Source organism: Budorcas taxicolor, chromosome 24 (genome assembly GCF_023091745.1).
Source record: "Budorcas taxicolor isolate Tak-1 chromosome 24, Takin1.1, whole genome shotgun sequence".
NCBI lineage: Eukaryota > Metazoa > Chordata > Mammalia > Artiodactyla > Bovidae > Budorcas > Budorcas taxicolor.
The window spans coordinates 22,843,366-22,867,525 of record NC_068933.1 but is presented as its reverse complement, the minus strand read 5'-3'; the positions used below and the strand labels follow the sequence as shown (position 1 = coordinate 22,867,525).

Sequence of the window (24,160 nt, the reverse complement as noted above, 5' to 3'; positions counted from 1 at the left end):
TGAAAGAATGTGTTAGTCGCTCAGTCGTGTCTGACTCGACTCTTTGCGATCTCATGGACTGTATGCTGCCAGCTTCCTCTGTCCATGGAATTCTCCAGGCAAGAATACTGGATTAAGTTGCCATTCCTTTCTCCAGGGGATCTTCCTGATCCAGGAATCAAACCCGGGTCTCCTGCACTGCAGGCAGATTCATTACTGTCTAAGCCATTACAGCAGAATGCTAAATTTGTAGTCTTTACAAATTCAAACTTATTAACTTTCTCATTTTTCTTAAAATCTTTCACTCAGCACTACAAAGGGTCTATCAATCTATTGATAAATATTTACTGAGGGCCTGAATACGAAGTCACTGCAGGAGTATGGAAAAAAAGAAAACCTATCTTTACTTTAAAGAAGTTATAATTGAAGAGAGAAACACTACTGTACCTCATTTCACTGTTCGCCTTACCGTGCTTCGCGGTTACTACGCTTTGTGTTTTTTAAGAAAATGAGGGTCTGTGGTGACCGCTGCGTGGAGGGAGAGAATTGCGGCAGGTTTCCCACCGCACTTACTCACGTCCTGTACGTTTTTTGCGGTAATTCTCGCGAGAGTTCACTTTTTCGTTACCTTCATACCTTTATATGGTGATCTATGATCCTTTATCGGAGAAGGCAATGGCACCACACTCCAGTACTCTTGCCTGGAAAATCCTATGAACGGAGGAGCCTGGTAGGCTACATGGGGTTGCTGAGGGTCGGACACGACTGAGCAACTTCACTTTCACTTTTCACTTTCATGCATTGGAGAAGGAAATGGCAACCCACTCCAGTGTTCTTGCCTGGAGAATCCCAGGGATGGAGGAGCCTGCTGGGCTGCCATCTATGGGGTCACCCAGAGTCGGACACGACTGAAGCGACTTAGCAGCAGCAGTGATCCTTTATGTTGCTGTTGTAATTGCTCTGGTGGTTTTTTTTCGGCGACAAGTATTTTTAAATGAAGGTATATACATTTTTTTTTTTAAAGACAGTGGCTGCTGCTGCTGCTGCTGCTAAGTCACTTCAGTCGTGTCCTTAATAGACTACACTATATTGTAAACAGTGTGTTCCAGTAGCGCTCGTGGTATGCTGCCTGCCAATGCAGGAGACGTGAGTGACACGGGTTTGGTCCCTGGGTCGGGAAGGCCCCATGGAGAAGGAAATGGCAACCCACTCCCGTATTCTTGCCTGGAGAATCCCATGGACAGAGGAGCCTGGCGGGCTATAATCCATGGGGTTGCAAAGAGTCAGACACAACTGAAGCGACTGAGGTGGAATCTCTGAGAAAAGCATTCAACCCACCCAACCCATTCTTGAAACAAGAAGACATTTTTCTGAAAGAGAATTTTTAAGTTCTTTTATTTTTATGACACTCTTAGAACTTAGTTGCAGTGACAACTTAGTGTGGGTGTGAGAGAAATTCTGATGCTTGAGAGTAAACACTGACAAATCACTAAACTGAGGCACGAATACAATTTACATGTATGTGGGGATTAGAGAAGTGAGGAGCTGGGAGGAATGTGAAGGTTTCTAATTCAACACCCTCCCTTGAATAATGAGGACACAAGTCTGAGGAGGGGACAGATTTGCTCAAAGGTGTTTTCAGAGATGTTGTCAACACTTTTTCATGACCTAACTCTGTGTCCCCTAGATCATAATGTAAGAAGCAATAACAGATTCAGTGTTTCTGTTCTGTAGTATTTATGTGAAAACATGTGAATCTGGCTGGCTTCCTGAGAATAAAATACATCTGAGATTCACTCCCTCATTTTTTTCTCTGTTTTTCATTTGGTCACTAAGTTTCCTGTGATTTTATACTAAATCAAAGGGCAATTGAATGAGAACATATTTTGAGAGTGATATAATGGCATTTTTCATAGACAAAGAAGACCACACTGTAATCTCAGTTTTAAAAAGAAGCAAAGTACTTAAAATTTGTAACTGTTTTTTTTTTTTTTACTTAAAAAAATATGTTGTATCAGGGTTGAATTGCTTAACAGTCTTCAAAAAGTGGTTTGAAGTACAGGAGAGATATCTTAATAATTAAAGTTGTTTCTGAAAATCTTTACTTTGAAAAAAAAACTGATTTTCAATTTTCGTTCAAAAAGACTCAAATTTTCTGACTCTGAAGGGCCCAGCAAAAGGCCATCTTTCCTATCAGGTCTTTGGTTAAAAAATAGTGGTTCAAATAATGAATTTCCTCTTATTCTTAGGATGTGCCCAGAAGCCATAGAGATTTTTGGGCATACTTAGTGAACTAAAGAAAGAAAGTGAATAAAAGACTCTATTATGAATAGCAACCATAGAAAATAAAGCTTATAAACAGTAGTAGTTTCATGATGAAAAGAAAGACATAACTGTAACCACAAAATCTCTTCCAGAGATGGGGAGACTCCTGGGTGTATTTCAGCCCTGAGGTAAACTGGAAGAAATGCTAACCCTGAGGCTGCTACTCAGGTCCTTAGAAGAACATACTAAGGACTGAGGTCAGTGATTGACACGTGATGCATATGTGGTATTAACTGAGTTTGTGATGTGAAAGAGACCAGGATGTCATTTTGGAAGACTAATTAGCAAGAGTGAAATGTTACAGACTCACTTATACTCTCATCATTTCCTTCAACCCAGTATTTTCTGTAGTTCCTGCATCTTGGGTCATTATTTCATAATCAAGTCTTCACTGAATTACGAATGCATGACGGAGAAACTTCTACAAGAATCAGTTCTCAGTACATTTATTATCTCCCAGGGAATCGGAGAAGTGAGTATGTTGCCTCTTGGAACAACAACAACAAAAGTTGTAGGAGTGAACTGTGATGATGAGAAGATATCCATTTAAAAGCAATAAGCATTTATACTTTTTGAACTTTAGAATAAATGAGAAATTATTTTAGTACTACTTCAGCAGCCTAATTGCTTTGCAAATCATTTACTGCTCTGTGAATATTGACTCTTCCATGACTTTCTGTGAACATCCAGCTGTAAGAGCTTTATTTTTACGATGGTTTTAAAACATTATACCAATTATCCAAAGCTGAATCTCTGTCCAAAAAGTTGGATTGAGGTTTCCAAATATTAGGAAAATTAAAAACATAAGCAAATATAGTCTAATAATTTCAACAGAATTTTCTAATGCCTCCAAGAAGTTTAAATTTAGAGAGAGGAGACAAAGGACATTTTCATTTTTACATACACATCAATGCCACAGTTCTTTTTAGTAGGGCTAGTTCATAAGTCAACTATGTAATTTGTCACCCAAATGGGACACTTCAGAGTGAAAGTGGGAGCTAAGAAGGCAGGATGTGGGGAAAATGGCATAACCAAAGCGGCTGGACCAACCAAGATGAATAGTCACCATGCTATTGGAGCATGTACCATGAGAGTTAGAGTTATGGATGTTTTTCCTTCAAGGTTTTTGAGTTTCTTGGGGAAAATGACAGTAACTTATTCATCTTTGATTATCTGGCAACTAATTTAATTCTTTATTATCTGGCTTCCCTGGTGGCTCAGAGGTTAAAGCGTCTGCCTGGAATGCGGGAGACCCGGGTTCAATTCCTGGGTCGGGAAGATCCCCTAGAGAAGGCAATGGCACCCCACTCCAGTACTCTTGCCTGGAGAATCCCATGGAGGGAGGAGCCTGGCAGGGGTCCATGGGGTCACAAAGAGTCAGACACGACTGAGCGACTTCACTTACCCTTTAATATAATACTTAAAGTTTAGATGCTAAGAAATGCTAAATGAATAATGATTGAGTGAATTAACAAAACTACAAACAAGTGTAATTTTATTGTGGGGTACACTTCATGTATGTGAAATCAATGATTAAAACATTCAGAATAAAGGACATGAGAAGCTAGCATAGTTAGTATTTCTTTTTCCCTTCTTCCCTAGTAAAGAAAGCAGTATTTTTATCTTATATCAACCTTAATGAAATTGGAGACAGTTCTGTAGTCAGTTGTGATTAGAGTACAGACTCACTCATTAGTTTGTCCACGAGCCCATCCATTCAATTCATCCATTCATTCATCTATTCTTTCATCCATTCATCCATCCATCCATCCATCCACTAGATGACTTCTATTTTTCACTATCCATATTGATCACCGAAGCTACGCGGGGGAAACACATATTCTTTGCCCTCAGTGAGCATATGAGTACCACCAAATAAGGGCATTTACTAGGTTCATCGTCAAGCAAGATGAAAAAAATATTAACCTTCATTCATTTTATGTCTTTCCTTAATGAAGACATTTTCAGGGAGAGAAGAGGAAGAAATAGCTTTGCAAACTTAAAGAAAGTGGGGAGGGGGGGTTTGGAACAGTTAAGTTCCCAAGTGAGGCTGAAGTGAGGCAAGTAGGTGTACAGAGTAACCGCTATGAATCCATGATGGCCAAACAGCATGGATCTGTAGTGTTTCTATAGGAAACTCATTATAGAGTCATGAGAACAGCCTTAAAATTCAAGAAGGACTAAATACAGAGGACTTTAAAATGCAAGCTGGGGGATATGAACTTTATCTGATAAAAACTAAGAGATTAGATCTGTTTAATGAAGGGAAATCACCTGCTGATGATGTCTTCTTAGGAAGGTTAAGCTGATTATACTATGTAGAAGGTGCTAGAATAAGAGAAAATACTTGATTCAGGGAGATAGCAAGGGATTTACTATAGTACCTTTTTATTTTAACATGAGCATCTAGAGAAAGTGGACATATGAGAAATGGAGACATGTAAGTGATATATTCCTACAAGAATCACAGAGAGATGGAACAGCAGTCACCTATTCTAACCAATTTTCCTTAGCCATACTAGGAAAGGCTAACCAAAATCACTGTATCTTTAAGAAAAATCAATAGCAGGGAGACAGACCATGGCACAAAAAGAAATAATTCAGGTAATACCAACAACACATTGAAAACCTCAAAACCTCATGTGCAACTTAAATTTACTTTGAAGCAAGGTGAGTAAAGCTCTTAAAATTCCAGGAAATTAATCTATGTATCAAAGATGAGTTTCAGAAACTCAAAATGTCTATTATAAACTGTTATTAGACACATCATGCTCCATGTCTGTATATATCTGTTGGGCTAGTCATAGTTCTAGAAAGTTCAGGCAGAAATTTAGAGATTTGGAATCCATCTTTACTTTAGAAACATGTAGAAAAGTACCTGTGAGTTTAGCTGTAATGAGCTGTTATTACGGAAATAATAATTCTACACCCTCAATATTTTTCATGCCACACCCCTTAATCTTCCCACCATCTCTTGCTCAGTTTACTGCTACATCATCCTAACTGGTTTCTTTGACTCCAGTTCTAATTGCTATCAGTCCATTATCTGTACTGCATCCAAATATACCTATACGATGTGGTTCTGTCACGCTCGCATTCATAGCTTTAAAATTCCAAGGTACTAGTCAAGGTTTTCAAGGACAGTCACACTCTGGGCCCTATGTGCCTACCCAGTCTCATTCTGTGCTTCTTTTCATTTCATATTTTATAGCCACATTCAACTTCTCCTAGTTGCTGAGGCTCAGTGTATTCTTCTCTCTCCCTTCTTTCTCTCAGAAAGCTCTTCCCAGTCAACCTTCCTGCCCTTGCCATTCTTCAGGTTTTATCTTAAAAGTTCACTCAAAAGTCCTCCCAGAACCCTTCAGAATGAACTTGGACCTCGTTCCAGGTGTTCTATCCCCCTGTGTAGGCTTGTATTGCACTTATCTCCCAGTGTTGGTACCATCAATTAACAATCGTACTGCAGTAGTTGAATTGTGGCCCCCAGAAGGAATGTGTGTGTCCTACAGCCTAGAATCTATGAATGTGATCTTATTTGGAAAAATGGGCTTTGCAGATGTGATTAAGTTAAGGACCTCAAGATATGAGGGTACATATTTTTAAGTTCTTTAACATCCATAAGAATCATTATCTTGCCCACACTTCGGTGATTAAACAGGTTTAGAATTCTAGGTTTATTTGATGATATTCCTTAACTTTCCTGTGACCCTGTATTTAAACCATGAATATCAATGTCACAGTGATAACTTGTTTTTTGTTGTTGTTGCTTTGTTTTCAAGTCTCTGAATATGTTAAAGGCATTTTCTTAATCCTTGGATATATAAAACTTATCAGGATGTAACTGAGAGCAGCTTTGCTTCTTTTGAGCGTAATCCAATGTTTACTAAGATCTTTAAATCTGAAGAGCCATGCCGTTTACCAGCTTAGGAAATACTCCTTTCAATATTTTATGAGTATTGCTACCTCCCATTGTTTCTGTTGTTTCTGCCTGGAATTCCTATTAGATGTTTTTGAATAACCTGCATCTAAGTCTCTTAATTTTCATCTATTATTTGATATTTCTCTTATTTTTGCTTTATTAACTATGAGAGTTCCTTGACTCCCTGTACCAGATCAACAGTTTGGTCTTTGGATGTATCCATTTTATTATTCACCATCAATTAAAACACTTGTTTAGGTCGTATGTTTAACTTACACAGCTCTTTTCCTGTTTTCATTCAATCACCTAGTCAATACAGAGTTATTGAGCACTTACAATGTACCAAGCACTGTTCTGGATGTGAGGGAACAAACATCTTCTCTCAAAAGAACTTACTTTCTAGTTTAAGGAAGCATAAAACAGACCAACTAAGGAATGGGCCAAACAAATGCAGGAAAAGAATCAAGAGTAGGATCCTAGTGGTCGTGTTAAGAAGCAGATTCTAAAAGAAGAGAGAAATCAAACTTTACAAATGCCATGGGTTGGTCAAGGAGAAACTTGGCACTGAGCAACATCAAGTTCATTGGCCAGCTTGTTCATAGCAGTTTGGATAGGAGCAGATGCTTGCTTTCAGTGAGGTTGAGAACAAAAGGGAGGACAGGAATTGAAGAAAGTGAGCAAGGCCAACTATTAAATAATGATTTAATAATTGCTATAAAGGAACACAAAGAAAGAGGAGGATGTGGTGTCACGAGAGATTTCTTTTTAATGGGATGTTTTTGGACATCATATTTGGAAGCTAACAGAAATGACCCAGTAAAGGAAACATCACTGATCCAAGAGAGAACGCTGTTCTAGGAGTGATGTCCTTGAACTGATGAGAGAGGAGGGGGTCCAGGGCCCAGTGGTGGGACTAGGCTTAGATTGAAGCTGAGAGTTCATATCGGTAACAAGAGGGAAGGTGAGGAAGTATGAAGTATGCTTTCTGCTCTCTCTTTGCTGGTAAATATAAATTCGTTCCAAATTGAAGGGATGGGAGTGTATGTTTGGGTGGTAGATAATGCTTATGACTCACTCTTAACTGTATGAAAGTGAAAATGTTAGTCAGTCAGTCGTGTCCAACTCTTTGCAACCCCATGGACTGCAGCCTGCCAGGATCCCCTGTCCATGGGATTTCCCAGGCAAGAATACTGAGAGTGGGTTGCCATTTCCTCCTTCAGGGGATCTTCCTGACCCAGGGATTGAACCTGCATCTCCTGAGTTCGCAGGCAATTTTTTTTTACCACTGTGCCACCTGGGAAGCCCCTTCTTCCCTACCTTAAACAACTATGTGTGTGCCAATTTTTGCTATAACAATCTGCACAATAACCAGCACTCCAGATCAGCATGGCACATATACAAACTGAGTAGCAACTCAAATGCATCACTCACTTTATTAATGTTGTGACGTACCTTATATCTCTTGAGTAAATGCAGTTCTCTTAAAAATGAAAAGATTTATATTAAAGTTAGAAATTAAATTTCTTAATCATCTGGCTTCATTCAAGCAATACAGCTATTGCCCATTCATTCTCTATCAAAAACATACATTTTTCTTAGTGGTCAGGGTTGGACATTTAGGATTACAATAATTGTAAGGTACTGCATGGGAAAAACAGATTTATTTTTATGGTAAGTTGTCCAGGACGGGCTGATGTACAACACTGCATGCTCTTTGTTTCTAGTCTAGATAGAATTTTAGGTATAAAAATTTAGTGCTTTACATGATTATCAATATGTTTAAAAGAAAAATTTTCATGAAGATGATACTGAAATGACCGGCTAGCTTCTTTTCTCTTCTGGCCTCCTTAAGGATTGCTCACAGTATGGAAGTTGTTTGAAATACTTTTCAGCTTGTTTAAAATTTATCATGCCTCAACCCAAACACTGTGGACATCTGAGAGAAAGCACTTTGTAACTTCTAAGTGGACAGAGATAATATTTATGATAAAGGTCTAGGTTGATCATAGGGAAAGGGTACAGAATAACTGAATTAAATGAAAATTCATGTCTCAGGAAAGAGTGACTTTTTACTATTAAACTAGAAAGCAAGAGAAGCTGAGAAAATCTTCATTTTTGACTTCATTTTAAGCTTCTAAAAATTTATATTTTTGTCAACATATACCTGAAATGGTAGTTCAGTTCGCAAAGACATGTTTTTTTTTTTTCCCTGCACACAGAGTGGACAAATGTCTGAAATAGGAGGATAAAACATTTCCTTTCATCGTTCAAAAAAACCTTAATATTAGGTTTGTGTTACATTTCAGTGTTGGCCAATTCTTTCTGATTACTTTTAAATTACAGCTTTTGCATGATAATATGCAAGTCAGCATCTTTCCCGTGGGGCAGCAACTTTGCCTTGGTAACAGGACATACCTCTGTTAACATGCTAAATTACAGCTCTTTGGCCTTGTCAAGATACACACATTATTCCAGTTAAAGTGAAATGCATGGATGTTTAAAGTCTCTTCCTGTTGGAACAGTCCATGAACCTACGAAAAGCAAATTCTCCATATCTTATCTGTTTATATGATGCTACCTACAACAGTCCAGGCAAATGAGCGACATGTTGCTTGACAGGACATTCAACATCATGTGACCATCTTACAGCAAAATGAAGACAAAATGCAAGGGATTTTAGGGATGGATTGAAAATCAAGTCTCAGCTACACAATGGCAAATGCATTCTGTGAGAAAGATATTCTGCACCAAGAATTCAGCTATTCCTTAATGCAGGCTCTGGTCGGCTATGTTGACTCAAACGCCACTTCCCTGTGCCTTTGAGGAGTGGAAGTGTGAGGAAAAGGTCCACAGGTCTCAAAGAAGATATTCACCACAGAGGCAGAGCCTGCTTCTAGTTTCTTTCGCACTGAGGAAGCAGAGCGCCATCAGCTGACTTACTAACCTCCTGGCAAGAGCAACCACTTAGTTCCTATGTTATCTATCCTCTACTCCATGTCTCAGTAAAGACTGTACTTACTGCAGACAGGCAAATATCACATTTCAAATTGTGCTTGATTATTGCATATATTGAAAATTAGGTACGTGTGTCTATAATGTAGTCATTATTAATCATACATATATAATATATTTTTAAATGAACTTATTTTACTCTTAGATTTCCTGCTATAGATTTGGGATTTATACATTCTGTAATTCCCTTAAGAAAAAGTTTAATTCATTGAGAAATTCATAAATGAACTTTGTGCAGCAGTAAAGAATCTGCCCGCCAATGCAGGAGACTCAACAGATGCAGGTTCGATCTCTGGGTTGGGAGGATTCCTGGAGAAGGAAACAGCAACCCACTCCAGTATTCTTGCCTGGAAAATTCCATGGACAGAGGAGGCTGGTGGGCTATAGTCCAGGAGGTTGCAAAGAGTCAGACACGATTGCGCACGCTCACACATAGCCATAAATGATGTGAACATATCTATGAAGATATAAAAGTGGGAATCACTGTCTCATCTCATTTCATCATTATTATATAACTGAACCATTCTGTTGATGCTTTAGTCATCAAGCAAATTTCCATGATTCATTTCACTTTTCTGCTAACTGATCAAATACTAGCTGGGGAGCAAATTAACAAGGCTAGAGTTTTTTTCACAACCCATTAGTATGTTGAAACTGAGATTATTTGTTTATGTATTTATTTAAGATAAAGTGAGCCCAGAAACTACTTAGCTAAAAATCTAAGTTTAAGAACAGAAAACTGTTTTGCCGAAGCTAAAGCCTGGTACATGAAGTACCATCCATCCTCTTTCAATTTCCATATCACTATGAAATATTCTTCAAAAAAGGAAAAAACCTTAATATTTAAAAGTGTCTGTTTACAAAATGGCCTTTTTGAAGTATTTGCTTATTTCACTTACTTCCTTAAGTCTGTGTATTTAAAAATAAAATGGTAGTTTCCAAGAACAGTTTAAAGGAAGCACAAAGAGATCCCTCTCCCTTATTCTCACAAACGGAAAGTCTCTAGTGCCTTCCAAGCTCAGCTCAGGCACACTCTGGGTGAAGCCTTCCCTGACCCGCTCATCTGCAAGGGTTCCCCATCCTGGCTGGAGGCATGTGGGTTCTTAGCCCTGATCAGGGATCGAACCCACACCCCCTGCACTGGAAGGTAAAGCCCCAACCATTAGATCACCAGGAATATCCCGCTCCATCGATCTTAATACTGTGTACCAGTGCATTAGGTTGAGCCAGGGTATTACTGTACTTGTGGTTCAAAACCTAGTATTACATTAGGTTCTAACAGTAATAGGTGTTAAGGTTAAAAGTTTGTTTAACTGAATATTTTGTTATTTTTTTATTTGTATTATATTGCCCCTACCACTGGGTAAGCTCCTTGAGGTAAGGATGCATATATGATGCTTATTCAGATTCTACACCATACATGGCAAAGTGCATGGGGGAATGCATATTCCAGACTGTACTCTATAATGATAAGCAAGCGTTGATTTACTTTCTAAATCCTCTCTCAAATGTTGTCAGTCTTTTTCCATAATTATTTCCAGACAGTTCAGCTTATTCTTGGATCTGTGACTAGGGCATTTTAATAAAACAAACAGAAAATAACAACTCCTACTGCTAATAGATGAAGTCACACAGTGTTTGCTAGGTGTCAGGCCCTATTCTAATTACTGCATACATATGAACTTTATCTTCTCGAGAAAAAAATGAAGCATCCCATTATATAGGTGAGAAAACTGAGCAGTAAATAACCTACATGATTACAAAGCTGTGTGTGAGGGAAGCAGTTTGCTTTTAGAGTTCATTGGCTTAATTACTTTTTACAGAACCACAGTGTAGGGGCTGTGAGATTTACCATGAGCTATGAAGTGTTCTAGAGATCTCCAACTAAAGTAGCTACTGTACCCTTATTGGCTATATATACTGTGACTATAGGTTCCATAAGAATTTGACCAATTCCCAGATCTAATTCTGCAATTGTTCAGTTATTTATCTGTCAAATCTTCACCTCAAATTTTGGCTAAATAATAGATTTTTCTAGTGGTTGTGATATGTAGCATTGAACCACATTTTCCATCTCATTTAATAACCTAACAACCTGTGATGTAGGGACTGTTGTCTGCATTTTTCAAGAATACATAAAGTTCACACAGATTAAAAACACCCCTCAATTAGACGATGCTATTCCTCATTACAGCTTAATTTCTTGGTTAGAAAATCAAGCTCAGACCAAGCTATTCATTTTCTAGACCAAATAATGATGCTATTTCAACTAAAAAAAAAACACAAAAACAAAAACTCTGGGTTAACTTTCAATGTATATAAAAAGCAGTATATCCTTTTGAAGTTTTACTGGCTCAAAAAATAGAACCCAAAATGGAAGAGGTTCATTAATCACTAGTTTTATTCCTATGCCAATGTAGAAATAGAACTGAAAAAAGAATAAAAGTGGACTTTCCTATTTGCTTGTATTTCCTTTGAACATTTTGAGGTTATCTCTAAAGTAGCACTATAATTTTCTAAACATAAAATTATTTGTAGCATAGAGATCTTGTTGGCAGCAGGGATAAGTACTTTACTTCTGAGAACATGAGCCAGAAAATGAACAGATTCCATTGGCACCACTGTGCTTAATGCCCAGATAACAGAGGCAGGGCCCTGTTTTGAAGGTTTTGCTAGCTATCCCAACTTTTGTGGATACTGGCATTTCTTCGAGGGAGGCAGCCAAAACCTTTGGTAGTTTAGTTGGTATTAAAAGATTAATACGTTAGTCCTGGTTTATAGTAAAAGAAACCCACCAGGAAGAAACTAAATCAGTTTCACTATTAAGATAGCCTCTAATATGCAACTGGCTCTGAAACACCCATTAATTATTTAAAATAACATCATAAAAGTATATTATTTCTTGCTCCAATAAAAGCTGATGTTGGATTAATGTGAACTTAATAATGATCTTGTTACTAATAATGTAAATTTGCTGTTTTGGTCAAAGTCTCGGCTTGGATCAGAGGTCTATCACACATCATAACTACTTTTTTCAAAAATATCTGGAACAAGAAACATTTAAGATCTAATCACTCTCATTCAAAGTATATTTTTCTGCCATAATGGCACCTGGCATCAAATCTCTCATTATGTGGTTTCCACACAGAAATTGAAAATAAATTTACTATTGTCTGACACTCTCTAAACAAAAGTCTCTCCATCTCCCTTATTCATTTGTCCTTTAATTTCTTACTCTATTATTCCTATCATCTCGTTTCTACTTCCAATGTCCCCAAAATGACATTAACTAGAAAAGCTAGCAATATTCTAAACCAGTCGCCTCCCAACATTTTTGATTATGTACTTTTCAGCAAGCATGTGTACACTATTTACTTATAACATATACTTTCGTAGCAGCATATCGAATATCTTATAAAAATATACAAAATTAAAGGATAAATTACAAATAAATGTGAGTGGGGACTTCCCTGGCAGTCCAGTGGTTAAGAATCTGGGCTTCCACTGCAGGGCGTGTGGGTTTGATCCCTGGTCCGGGAAACTAAGTTCCCACATGCTAAGAGGAGTGGCCAAAAAACAAACAAACAAATGTGAACGGATATTCTAATATTTTCCTCTTTACAATCACCCTTGCCCACTCTTCTGAAGACAACTGAATAGTTTCTAAATAACATTCACCACTCCGACTGCTATATAACTATTTAGTGACAATTAACTGTTTGGTGGCAAAAGGTAATAACCATCTTAAATTTGAAGGATGCGTCAGAGACCAGAATTTACATAATTATCTCTTCCCTCTCGTCCCCTCATGCCTCTTTTAGCAAGGAACTATTAATAGCAGGGAGAATATAGAGGAGATTATAAAGTATGAGATAATTGGTCAGTGATTTTTGGTTATATAAGCCTCATTTCTTCTGTATCCATATGACTTGGGTTCTTGACGTCTGATATTGTCTTCTGAAAATAAATCCTTTACTCTGGCAAGGCTATTCATTCATTTAAGCACTTATGAATAGGATTCTAAGCACTGAGATGGATGCTACAGACACAAAACTGAATCGTTACAGACATAAAACTTCCCCCAAATAAGCCGACGTTTTCGTTAGTAATGGTGGGACCAGGTGTATTTGCAATAAACATTTTAATCGGAGTAAGTCCTCTATGGGTGTAGACAAGCAAGCAACAGATCAGGCTGAGGAAACTGGGGAAAGTCCCTTCAAGGTGAAGACACTTGAGGATTTTGAACTATGAGCTTATCAGGTCTTTGCTTTCAGCCTGTTGGAAACACAGAGCATGAACACTGCCTCCAGTTGGCAGAGTTCCTCCTGTGAAATGGCAGGAAGTATTGTCTCTACCTGCTCTGTAATCACTGGAGTTAAAGTTGTGTTCCTTGTCTCCTTATTAAACTTGTACTGGTGACCATAACTCCATCATGTTGAAAGAGAATCTGATTTCTGCCTGCTACAAATGTCAAGGAATTATATTGTTGCTTTCTTTTCCAATTGACTGGTGCTTCCCTTGGTACCCAGTTTAGCCCATCCTTCTCTCTCTGTATCCCTCTCTGCCTCTTCTCTTCCTATTCTCCTTCTTCTCCCTGGTCCTATTCCTTCCATGCCATCCTCTCTTCCTTTCTCACTACTGTTCCCTCCCTCAGTGCTGGCATTTTGTGTTAGTCGAACAAAAGCTGTATCTGGGGGTACTAGCAGCATTTCAGGGACTATACGATTCACAATGTAATGAACTCTGCCATTCAGCTTACAGTGGTGTACCATGGTCCACAGAATGGGACCTGGGACACTGAGGATGATCAATATTAATTACTTATTAATTTTACCATCTAGTGTTATCTTTTATCATATAATTAAATGTTTTCTGCATTCTGGTTGATTTCTGGGAATTATATTTGCTGTGAGGCAAAATATTTGAGCCCCAAATATCTGCAAATATTTTTTTGGCTTTCCAGTTGTTTTTGAGGCAAAAACTCAGTTTAAATGGCATGTAATAATTTGATGGTTTTTGCTGGCATAACACACAATATGAGCAACTTACAAAGCTACAAGCTTTACCTGGGACACAAATCCTGCTAAAAATATGGCTGAGAAGACCTGTGTTATCCATCTACACATAAATTTTCTACCTGGTAACAACTTTTCTCTGCCAGCCCTAGTGTTAGAGCTAGGGGAAAAGGTTTAAAAACAATACAGTCTGCTCAATAAGCCTATGAGTTTAAAACCAGTGTGATCTTCATGTAAAATCATATTGTCATTAAGAATCTATTTGCAGAGCTATGTAGACTTAACCGTGTTTCCCAGTCCTTCCCTCATTGTCAACTGAAAAACAAACTCTAATTCTCCCACTAGTCCTTGCTTTCATTCAATGTTGGGGCCACAGCTTTTCATTTTTTAGACAATTGTTTCTTCCTTTTTATATTCTTCCAGCTGGCCTCTTATCTCAGTCCATTCTATATTGCGCAGAATTTATTATGTTCTCTATGTCACCCATTGGCCAGTGTTAGCCTTCTCATGCTACTAAGCCCTCATAGAGGCATTAAGGAGACAGAAAAGATCAGGAAGGTCATAGAAAGAAATGAGAAAGTCATTTCAGATAAAGGCGTGCTTTTACCAAATGTGTATACCAAGGGAACATGTCATGCAAAGATGGGCTCAATAAAGGACAGAAATGTTAGGGACCTAACAGAAGCAGAAGATATTAAGAACAGATGGCAAGAATATACAGAAGAACTGTACAAAAAAGATCTTCATGACCCAGATAATCATGATGGTGTGATCACTCACCTAGAGCCAGACATTCTGGAATGTGAAGTCAAGTGGGCCTTACAAAGCATCACTACGAATAAAGCTAGTGGAGGTGATGGAATTCCAGTTGAGCTATTTCAAATGCCAAAAGATGATGCTCTGAAAGTGCTGCATTCAATATGCCAGCAAATTTGGAAAACCCAGCAGTGGCCACAGGACTGGAAAAGGTCACTTTTCATTCCAATCCCAAAGAAAGGCAATGCCAAACAATGCTCACACTACTGCACAATTACACTCACAACACACGCTAGTAAAGTAATGCTCAAAATTCTCCAAGCCAGGCTTCAGCAATACGTGAATCGTGAACTTCCAGATGTTCCAGCTGGTTTTAGAAAAGGCAGAGGAACCACAGATCAAATTGCCAACATCCGATGGATCATGGAAAAAAGCAAGAGAGTTCCAGAAGAACATCACTTTCTGCTTTATTGACTATGCCAAAGCCTTTGACTGTGTGGATCATAATAAACTGTGGAAAATTCTGAAAGAGATGGGAATACCAGACCACCTGACTTGCCTCTTGAGAAACCTATATGCAGGTCAGGAAGCAACAGTTAGAATTGGACATGGAACAACAGACTGGTTCCAAATAGGAAAAGGAGTACGTCAAGGCTGTATATTGTCACCCTGCTTCTTTAACTTCTATGCAGAGTACATCATGAGAAACGCTGGACTGGAAGAAACACAAGCTGGAATCAAGACTGCCGGGAGAAATATCAATAACATCAGATATGCAGATGACACCACCCTTATGGCAGAAAGTGAAGAGGAGCTAAAAAGCCTCTTGATGAAAGTGAAAGAGGAGAGTCAAAAAGTTGGCTTAAAGCTCAACATTCAGAAAACTAAGATCCTGGCATCTGGTTCCATCACTTCATGGGAAATAGATGGGGAAACAGCGGAAACAGTGTCAGACTTTATTTTGGGGGGCTCCAAAATCACTGCAGATGGTGATTGCAGCCATGAAACTAAAAGACACTTACTCTTGGAAGGAAAGTTATGAGCAACCTAGATAGCATATTCAAAAGCAGAGACATTACTTTGCCAACAAATGTCTGTCTAGTCAAGGCTATGGTTTTTCCAGTGGTCATGTATGGATGTGAGAGTTGGACTGTGAAGAAAGCTGAGCGCCGAAGAATTGATGCTTTTGAACTGTGGTGTTGGAGAAGACTCTTGAGAGTCCCTTAGACTGCAAGGAGATCCAACCAGTCCATCCTAAAGAGACCAGTCCTGGGTGTTCATTGGAAAGACTGATGCTGAAGCTGAAACTCTAGTACTTTGGCCACCTCATGTGAAGAGCTGACTCACTGGAAAAGACCCTGATGCTGGGAGGGATTGGGGGCAGGAGGAGAAGGGGACAACAGAAGATGAGATCGCTGGATGGCATCACCGACTCGATGCACATGAGTTTGGGTGAACTCCGGGAGTTGGTGATGGACGGGAGGCTTGGCGTGCTGTGATTCATGGGGTCGCAAAGAGTCGGACATGACTGAGCGACTGAACTGAACTGAAGGAGAAAATTTTTTTTTCAGTCATTGCTAATATTTTTTCAGTCATTTCAGAATGTATTGGGTTTCCCCAGTGGCTCAGTGGGAAAGAACACTCCTGCCAAGTTGGTGATACGAGTTCAATCCCTGAGTCAGAAAGATCCCCTGAAGAAGAAACTGGCGACCCACTCCAGTATTCTTGCCTGGAGCCTGGCAAGCTATGATCCATGGGGTTGCAAAAGAGTCAGACAAGACTTAGTGACTGAACAACAACAATAAATGTATTATATTTGTCCAAAGATCAAGTATAGTATGTACTTAAGTATAGTACATAGTATAGTATTTACCATCTGAGCTACCACTGCTTCCCTGGTGGCTCAGACGGTAAAGAGTCTGCCTGCAATGCAGGAAACCCAGGTTCGATCCCTGGGTCAGGAAGATATCTTGGAGGGGGGCATGGCAATCCTCTCCAGTATTCTTACCAGGAGAATCCCATGGACAGAGGAGCCTGGCGGGCTACAATCCATAGGGACGCAAAGAGTAAGACACGACTGAGCAACTAACACTAGACTATATGTACAGTATCCTGTTTTGGCTTTGGGCAATTTTTCCATAAGAAAGAGTACATTAATAGCATTTGATCAACATCACTTCGACACATAAAATAGTTCCCCAACATGAAAAGATATTCTGCAATGTGAAGTTAAAGCATCAAGGATTTGCCACAGAATACCATAGGATATATATGCAGCCTGTTATCTCAGTTCAGTTCAGTTCAGTCATTCAACTGTGTCCGACTCTTTGCAACCCCATGGACTGCAGCTTGCCAAGCCTTCCTGTCCATCACCAACTCCCAAAGTTTACTCAAACTCACGTCCATTGAGTCAGTGATGCCATCTAACCATCTCATCCTCTGTTTTCCCCTTCTCCTCCTGCCTTCAATCTTTGCCAGCATCAGAGTCTTTTCCAGTGAGTCAGTTCTTTGCATCAGGTGGCCAAAGGATTGGAGTTTCAGCTTCAACATCAGTCCTTCCAATGAACACTCAGGACTGATTTCCTTAGGATGGACTGATTGGATCTCCTTGCTGTTCAAGGGACTCTCAAGAGTCTTCTCCAACACCACAGTTCAAAAGCATCAATTCTATGGCCCTCAGTCTTCTTTACAGTTCAACTCTCATATCCATACATGAATACTGGAAAAATCATAACTTTGACTAGATGGACCTTTGTTGGCAAAGTAATGTCTCTGCTTTTTAATATGCTGTTCAGGTTGGTCATAACTTTTCTTCTAAGGAGCAAGCGTCTTTTAATTTCATGGCTGCAGTCACCATCTGCAGTGATTTTGGAGCCCAAAGAAGTAAAGTCTGTCACCGTTTCCCCATCTATTTGCCATGAAGTGATGGGACCATATGCCATGGTCTTAGTTTTCTGAATGTTGAATTTTAACCCAAACTTTTCACTCTTCTCTTTCACTTTCATCAAGACACCCTTCAGTCCTTCTCTTTGTGTCATAATATACTGCCATGATATACTGGGATATATTTATGTTAGGTGTTGTTCCTCAACATATTCTTGTTATCAGTTATCCTTCAATATACATTTTTTCTTCTTCTTTGATAATAGAATTTTTAGCAGACACCAGATTTCCCAGGATGCAAACTCTATTTCTTAGTGCTTATTGCTAGAGGTGGCCACACAGCTAAGTTCTAGAACATGAAATATTAGAAACAAAAAAATGTGCTCTTTTGGGGTTCTTCCTTTACCCAGGAGCATGGTCATCCTGGTACACTTCCCTCTTCTTACTAATCTGGATATGGATAAATGCTTAAGGTGGTAGACCAGTTGGATAAGAGGGTCTAAGGTTTAGAAAATATACCATTGCAGAATTACCTATACCCAATTATTATGTATGTGTGAGAGAAAGATGTTGGTCAAGCCATTTTTATGCTGATTTTCTGTGAAAGCAGTCAGATCGATAACATAAAGGATACTTTTGTTGCCTGTTAGAATGTGAGGTTTTTGTTCAAATGGGAAAATTGGATGTCAAAGCTCAAATCATTTTTATATTATCTTTTGTAGTTTATTCTTCTTGGTGGCATGGAATATGTCTTATGAAAGCCAATAAAAATATTTTATATATTTATACAACTATTACGGCTATTCAAAAATTGGGGAACTATTTAAATAGTCTCTAGAGAAGACTGAATTTCAGACTCTCTTTAATTAGTAAACCACCATCAAGAACAAATATACTGGCTCTTAAAAAAAAAAGTCTAACCTCAACTCTTTCCCTACATGTTTTCCATCTTCACATCCCATCTGGTCTGAAGAGACCACTTCTTAGACTGTCTTCCTCCCCCACATTTCTTTGGAACTTGTCTCTGAGAGTTGCTCTTAACCAGCTGCCTTACCCCAAAGACCCACCCACAGCCTATAAGCGCTGGTCACATGCCACATGACCTTCTTGGCTCATGTGCTGATGTCTGCTCATGATCTATTTGGTTTTCCTTTGATTTCAGTGGCTTTGATTTAATGATATATTTCACCATATTGAAGGCAATTATTAGCTTAAAAGGTCAATATTTATCTATATTTATTACAAATGCAGTCACTCCAACTGAAACTTCTAATAAGTATGTCTGGCTATCTTTGATGGCCAGAAATATCACTGGAAAACAAGAAAAAATACATCACGCTGAACAACAAATGCCTGCCAATATTTATAGGTTTGAAGGAATTTATGTCTAAATTACAATGATAACTCTGGAGTAGTATTTCAGTGCGTCCTGAGAACTACTCTTAGACACTCTGTTTTTGTTTTTGTTTTCCTTCCAAGTCTTAGAACCTGATTATACTCCCTCCTGCAAAAAATTCATGTTCATAAATTCAGTGACAGATTGGGTTCACTCATATGCCCATCAGATAATGAGCTGATTAAAGTTCTCTAACTGAAGTTTTATTAGCTTATTCTGCTTCACCTTTCTAAGCTCTAATCTCAAAGCTGTCACCATGCTTGAGAAATAGTTTAAAATATACAGACAACTTAGCAAACTGCTTTCACAATCAGGCCCCTAAGACCTTAGACATGAAAATGTCGTCCTTGTGTCTCTCCAGAGGCTTATCTGGAGAAATTTTTAAACTAGCTACACTAGAATTGTGTAATTGATTGAAACTTTTGTTGATATTCTGAAAAAGTCTGTATTTGCTTCCATGTCATAAAAGTAATAATAATCATAATAACTGTATAAATAAAGGGTCATCTTATGCCACGTAGAAAATGCTTCAAATAGTTAACTGCACCTGCATCTCCTGAGTCTCTTGTATTGGCAGGTGGATTGTTTACTACTGAGCCACCTAGGAAGACAGTCTAATATTAGGATATAATATTATTTTGTTTTTGTATCTGTTCATTGTATGCATTTTGCCTAGAATAGTATTACCTTTGCGTTTCGCTGGAGGCTCAGCTGGTAAAGAATCCACCTGCAACGCAAGAGACCTGGGTTTGATCCCTGGATTGGGAAGATCCCCTGAAGAAGCGAACGGCTACCCACTCCAGTATTCTGGTCTGGAGAATTCCATGGACCGTATAGTCCATGAAATCTCAAAGAGTCAGACACAATACCTTTTATAAAAAATATATAGGCCAAAAGCGGAAAATGCCCTGCCTCTGACCTTTTACTTCTGTTATCTCAGAGTAAATGTTGTCAACAATTTTGTGCCTATTTATCTAGAATTTTGCATATTCTTATTTAGGCATTTAGAGAGGGTCATAACCCATTTATATTTCTATCTATATCTGTATCCACATATTTCATCTTATCAGACTGAGACACGCTACAAATATTAGCCTGCCACTGTCTTTTTCTACACACACTATATCATGAGTACCATTCAGTTAGAGAACATGACCTCACTCCATCTTTTTCATGGCTGCACACCATTCCAAACTACAGATTAAACAATCATTATACACTAAACAATGATTATACATCCTTAATTGATGGAAATTTGTGTTGTGTCCTTTTTGTCAGTAACACACAACACAATGATGGACATATGTGTACATATATATTTATGCATTTGTTTTATTATTTCTTTTGGTAAAGTTCTAAAATGGCTAGTGGGCAACTTGAAGCTATTATAACATGCATTCAAAATCAAATGGAACAAAAATTCCTACACACTGATTCTAGAGGTTTCTTCTCTTGTAACCATACTTTTCCAGAGTAATTTCCAAACCTCAAATTTTGAATTTAATCTGTTGATTACAAAGCACCCAAATGAGTTGTAGAGTCAAAACAAACACTCCTCCAGACAAAGCCATAATACTTTAGAATGATGAAATGCTTAAAATAGAACATTTAAGTTAGAACTTGTAAATGATATATAATTATGGCTCTCGTAATGCAACCATGCTATAGAGACACATCCAAGAGCAAATTCCTTCCTGCATTCTTAGAATTGATATAAGTGTCCAAGTGGTGAGCATATGTTTCTGGAATGTTTAATGTTCCTGTCGGCAATTGGGCAGGGTCTGTCATATTTTAGGGGAACTATGTCATAGGTCAGTTAATACTTTCTTATGTCATTATTGCATTCCCTCCAACAGATCTGATTGACTAAATGGACATTTCTGAAAAAGCAACCTGAGCGTTCCAATCATAACAACTTTATGCAGCATTAACATTCTAATACAATTTATGCAAGGAAGGAAGAGTTCACCAGAAGCACAGAATGCTCTGTGGGCATGTATTAACAGTTTGTGTACATTGATCTTTGCTGTAAAGTTTTGACTTCACTTACACTTACAACACATTACTGATCTAGTTTGTTAGCAAAACCATGTTTATGGTTTATGGAAACCAGATTTTCTTCACCAAAAGGGAGCAGGAGTTTTTGCTTCTCATTGTTGATAGCCCCAGTTGTGCAGAACTGAGAAGTTTAGTTTTGTCTTAGGAGAGTTGGAATTATGGACTCATATTGTATTAAGAAGGGCAAGGTTGCTGCCCTGAAATGTCCAATCTGCAGGTTTTTTTTTTTTTTTTTTTTTTTTAATGTCAATGGCATGTTAGATTTACAGAAGAAATGGTACTGGTATTTACATCAGGATTATAGAGTACTACATTGTGGGAAGAATGGTGGGGAAATCCTGAAGGTATGACAAACTTCAGTCAAGAGTTCTCTAACTAAACCATGATTCATGTAGTCTGTCTCCAATCATTGTGTCTCACTTGCATACTTCTTAAGGGATCATGGTATCTACAGGATTAGTCAAAGGTGCCTCAGCATAAGATTTTATTTCAGTTATTGATCCTTTTGGTCAAAAGTTAACGGAAAGTTCATACAGCTATGGATAGCAAATGTGCCAGGGTATCATTTAAAATACCATTAGCATATTTGGGGGGAAGGGGGTACTGTTGCCTTGGTATATGCAAAGGGCTCATTTAAAATATGTGACTTATACCACTTTTATTATAATAAAATATATTTTCTAAAGGGGAAAGAGAAACAAACTGAAATATATAATTTTAATTTAAAGATATCATGATATTCTTTCAGAAAATTAGAGATTGCCCTTCAGATCTATGAGCTATCTGGCGGCTATTTAATTCCAAAGAAAATGAAATCAGTTCTGTCTTCAACACAATTCCAAAATAAAATGTTCAAGAACCATTATGAATATTATTAGTGAAATAGGTTATCCTGTTTTAATTTTAAAATATTGTGATGATTTTCCCAAGATTCTCTTTAAGTCACACAGCTACACTATGGGGCAAAAGAAACAGCAACATATCTTTTTAACCCTAGCAAGAATAATAAATGATGGAAACAAGGATATTTACAAAATTCCAAAAGCCAGATAATTGGTGCATGTGTCTTACCTTTCTTTTACGAAGTCTGACTTGGTTATCTGTGGGTTCCTGGGTGGCCAGAGTCTCCTTGAAGTGTAAACACTGCATGCCATCTCCTGAGTTGAACTTTGGAAGACTTTTGTTTTGATGTTCTGAGAAACCACTCATCTCCAGGCCATTTTCAGCTGACATTCCACTAGGGCAGGAAGGAGGCTGCAGAAGGCAGCTTCCAGGATCTGGTTTTAATAATGGCAATCCTCTGTCCATACGAGGAGTAGCCAATAACTTATCTTGTACTGCACTGCAGGTGTTGCTTTCATGTTCATCTTTAGGGAAGTCGGGTTTCCTTCGATGTTGAGCAATTACAGCAGAATTAAGCAACTGCTTTTCTGGCACAATATCTTTCACATTCAAAGAACTGCAAGCATTCGTTTTGGACCGATCCTTTATTTCACTTAAGCTTATCTCCTTACAAAGCTCCAGGCTTTTACTCACCATGTCAACAACTTTCCTGTCCCCCTTTTCCTCAACCAGCCCTAAATCAACTCCCCCAGCCATTCCCCAGGAGTCATAAGAATCTTGGTTACTTTCCACAATGGGTAGCGTCTTTACTAAGGAGCCTGCTCCTTTGACGCTATGTTGGTCTGATGTTTCAGGCCCTTGAGTAGTTGGAATCTGTTTACCATCTGTGAGATACAGATCCGAATCGGTGTCCTCATCAGAAACATGCACGAGTGTTTCTGTGCTGGCCTCCAGAGAAAGGAACTGATCTTCACCTTCATGGCTGTCATCTTCATCCTCCTCCTTTGAAATGTGACCCACTGGCCTCCCAGGAATCTCTCTCAGGTCTGAGCCGTGACAGCAGTCTGGGAGTGAAACACACCTCTCTTTGCGGTCCACATTTAAAGCTGCATCTTTTTCCATACTTGCCTGCAAGCTGTCAGCTACTAGTCCATGATGACATGCTGTGTTACAATCATCAGAACTAAAAGGCTGTCCCATCCATTGGGTCACATGTTCTTCCCAGCTTCTCTTTCTGATAGCTACAGACATGTCATCGTAGTTTAACAACAGACAGAGAGATACATTCCGTATGAGACTAAAGGAGATGAGACTTGATGAAAGATTACTTCAAATCCACTGATTGAAGAAGAGAGGAAGTTTTGTCATTTCACCACCTATTAAAAAAATAAAATAGATACATATAGTTCAGGATATAATTCTAAAGTCAAAATCTATCTTGGAAAAGAGTGCTTAAGCAATGCTATGAAAGATTAAATGAGAGGTTTCTATAAAGCTTCCAATTAACAACCTTAATAGGGTTATTTCTTCAAAAAGCAGGCTAATATTAGAAGAAAATTTCACATTTAGTATCTCTGGTCAAAAATCATTGATGATACTTTTAAATGTAGCTGAGTTGATTTATTAATGAATAACCCAGTAGTGCTAGTGGTAAAGAAGCTGCTTGTCAATGCAGGAGACAGAAGAGATGTGGGTTTGATCCCTGAGTTGGGAAGATCCCTGGAGGAAGAGATGGCAACACACTCCAGTATTCTTGCCTGGAGAATCCCAAGGACAGGGGAGCCTGGCGGGCTATAGTCCATGGGGTCACAGAGAGTCAGACGTGACTGAGCGACTGAGCAGGAGCACGAGTGTGTGTGTGTGTGTGTGTGTGTGTGTGTGTGTGTGTGTGTAATTTAAAATTCCACTAGGAAAATATCTGGACCGCTATACTTAATAATTCACCGGAAGAAACTAGTTGCTCTAGCTTACACG

At 38.5% G+C, this 24,160-nt stretch overlaps 1 protein-coding gene across 1 annotated transcript in view; it reads right to left on the bottom strand.

Moving 5' to 3' along the window:
• The window catches only part of DLC1 (DLC1 Rho GTPase activating protein), a 419,579-nt gene extending 396,142 nt beyond the window's left edge, over positions 1 to 23,437 (bottom strand). Inside the window, exon 1 of the mRNA XM_052661289.1 lies at positions 22,415 to 23,437. Within this exon, the coding sequence (XP_052517249.1) occupies positions 22,415 to 23,437 (1,023 nt within the window). The remainder of the gene's footprint in view (positions 1 to 22,414) is intronic.
• Between the last annotated feature and the right edge of the window lie 723 nt (positions 23,438 to 24,160).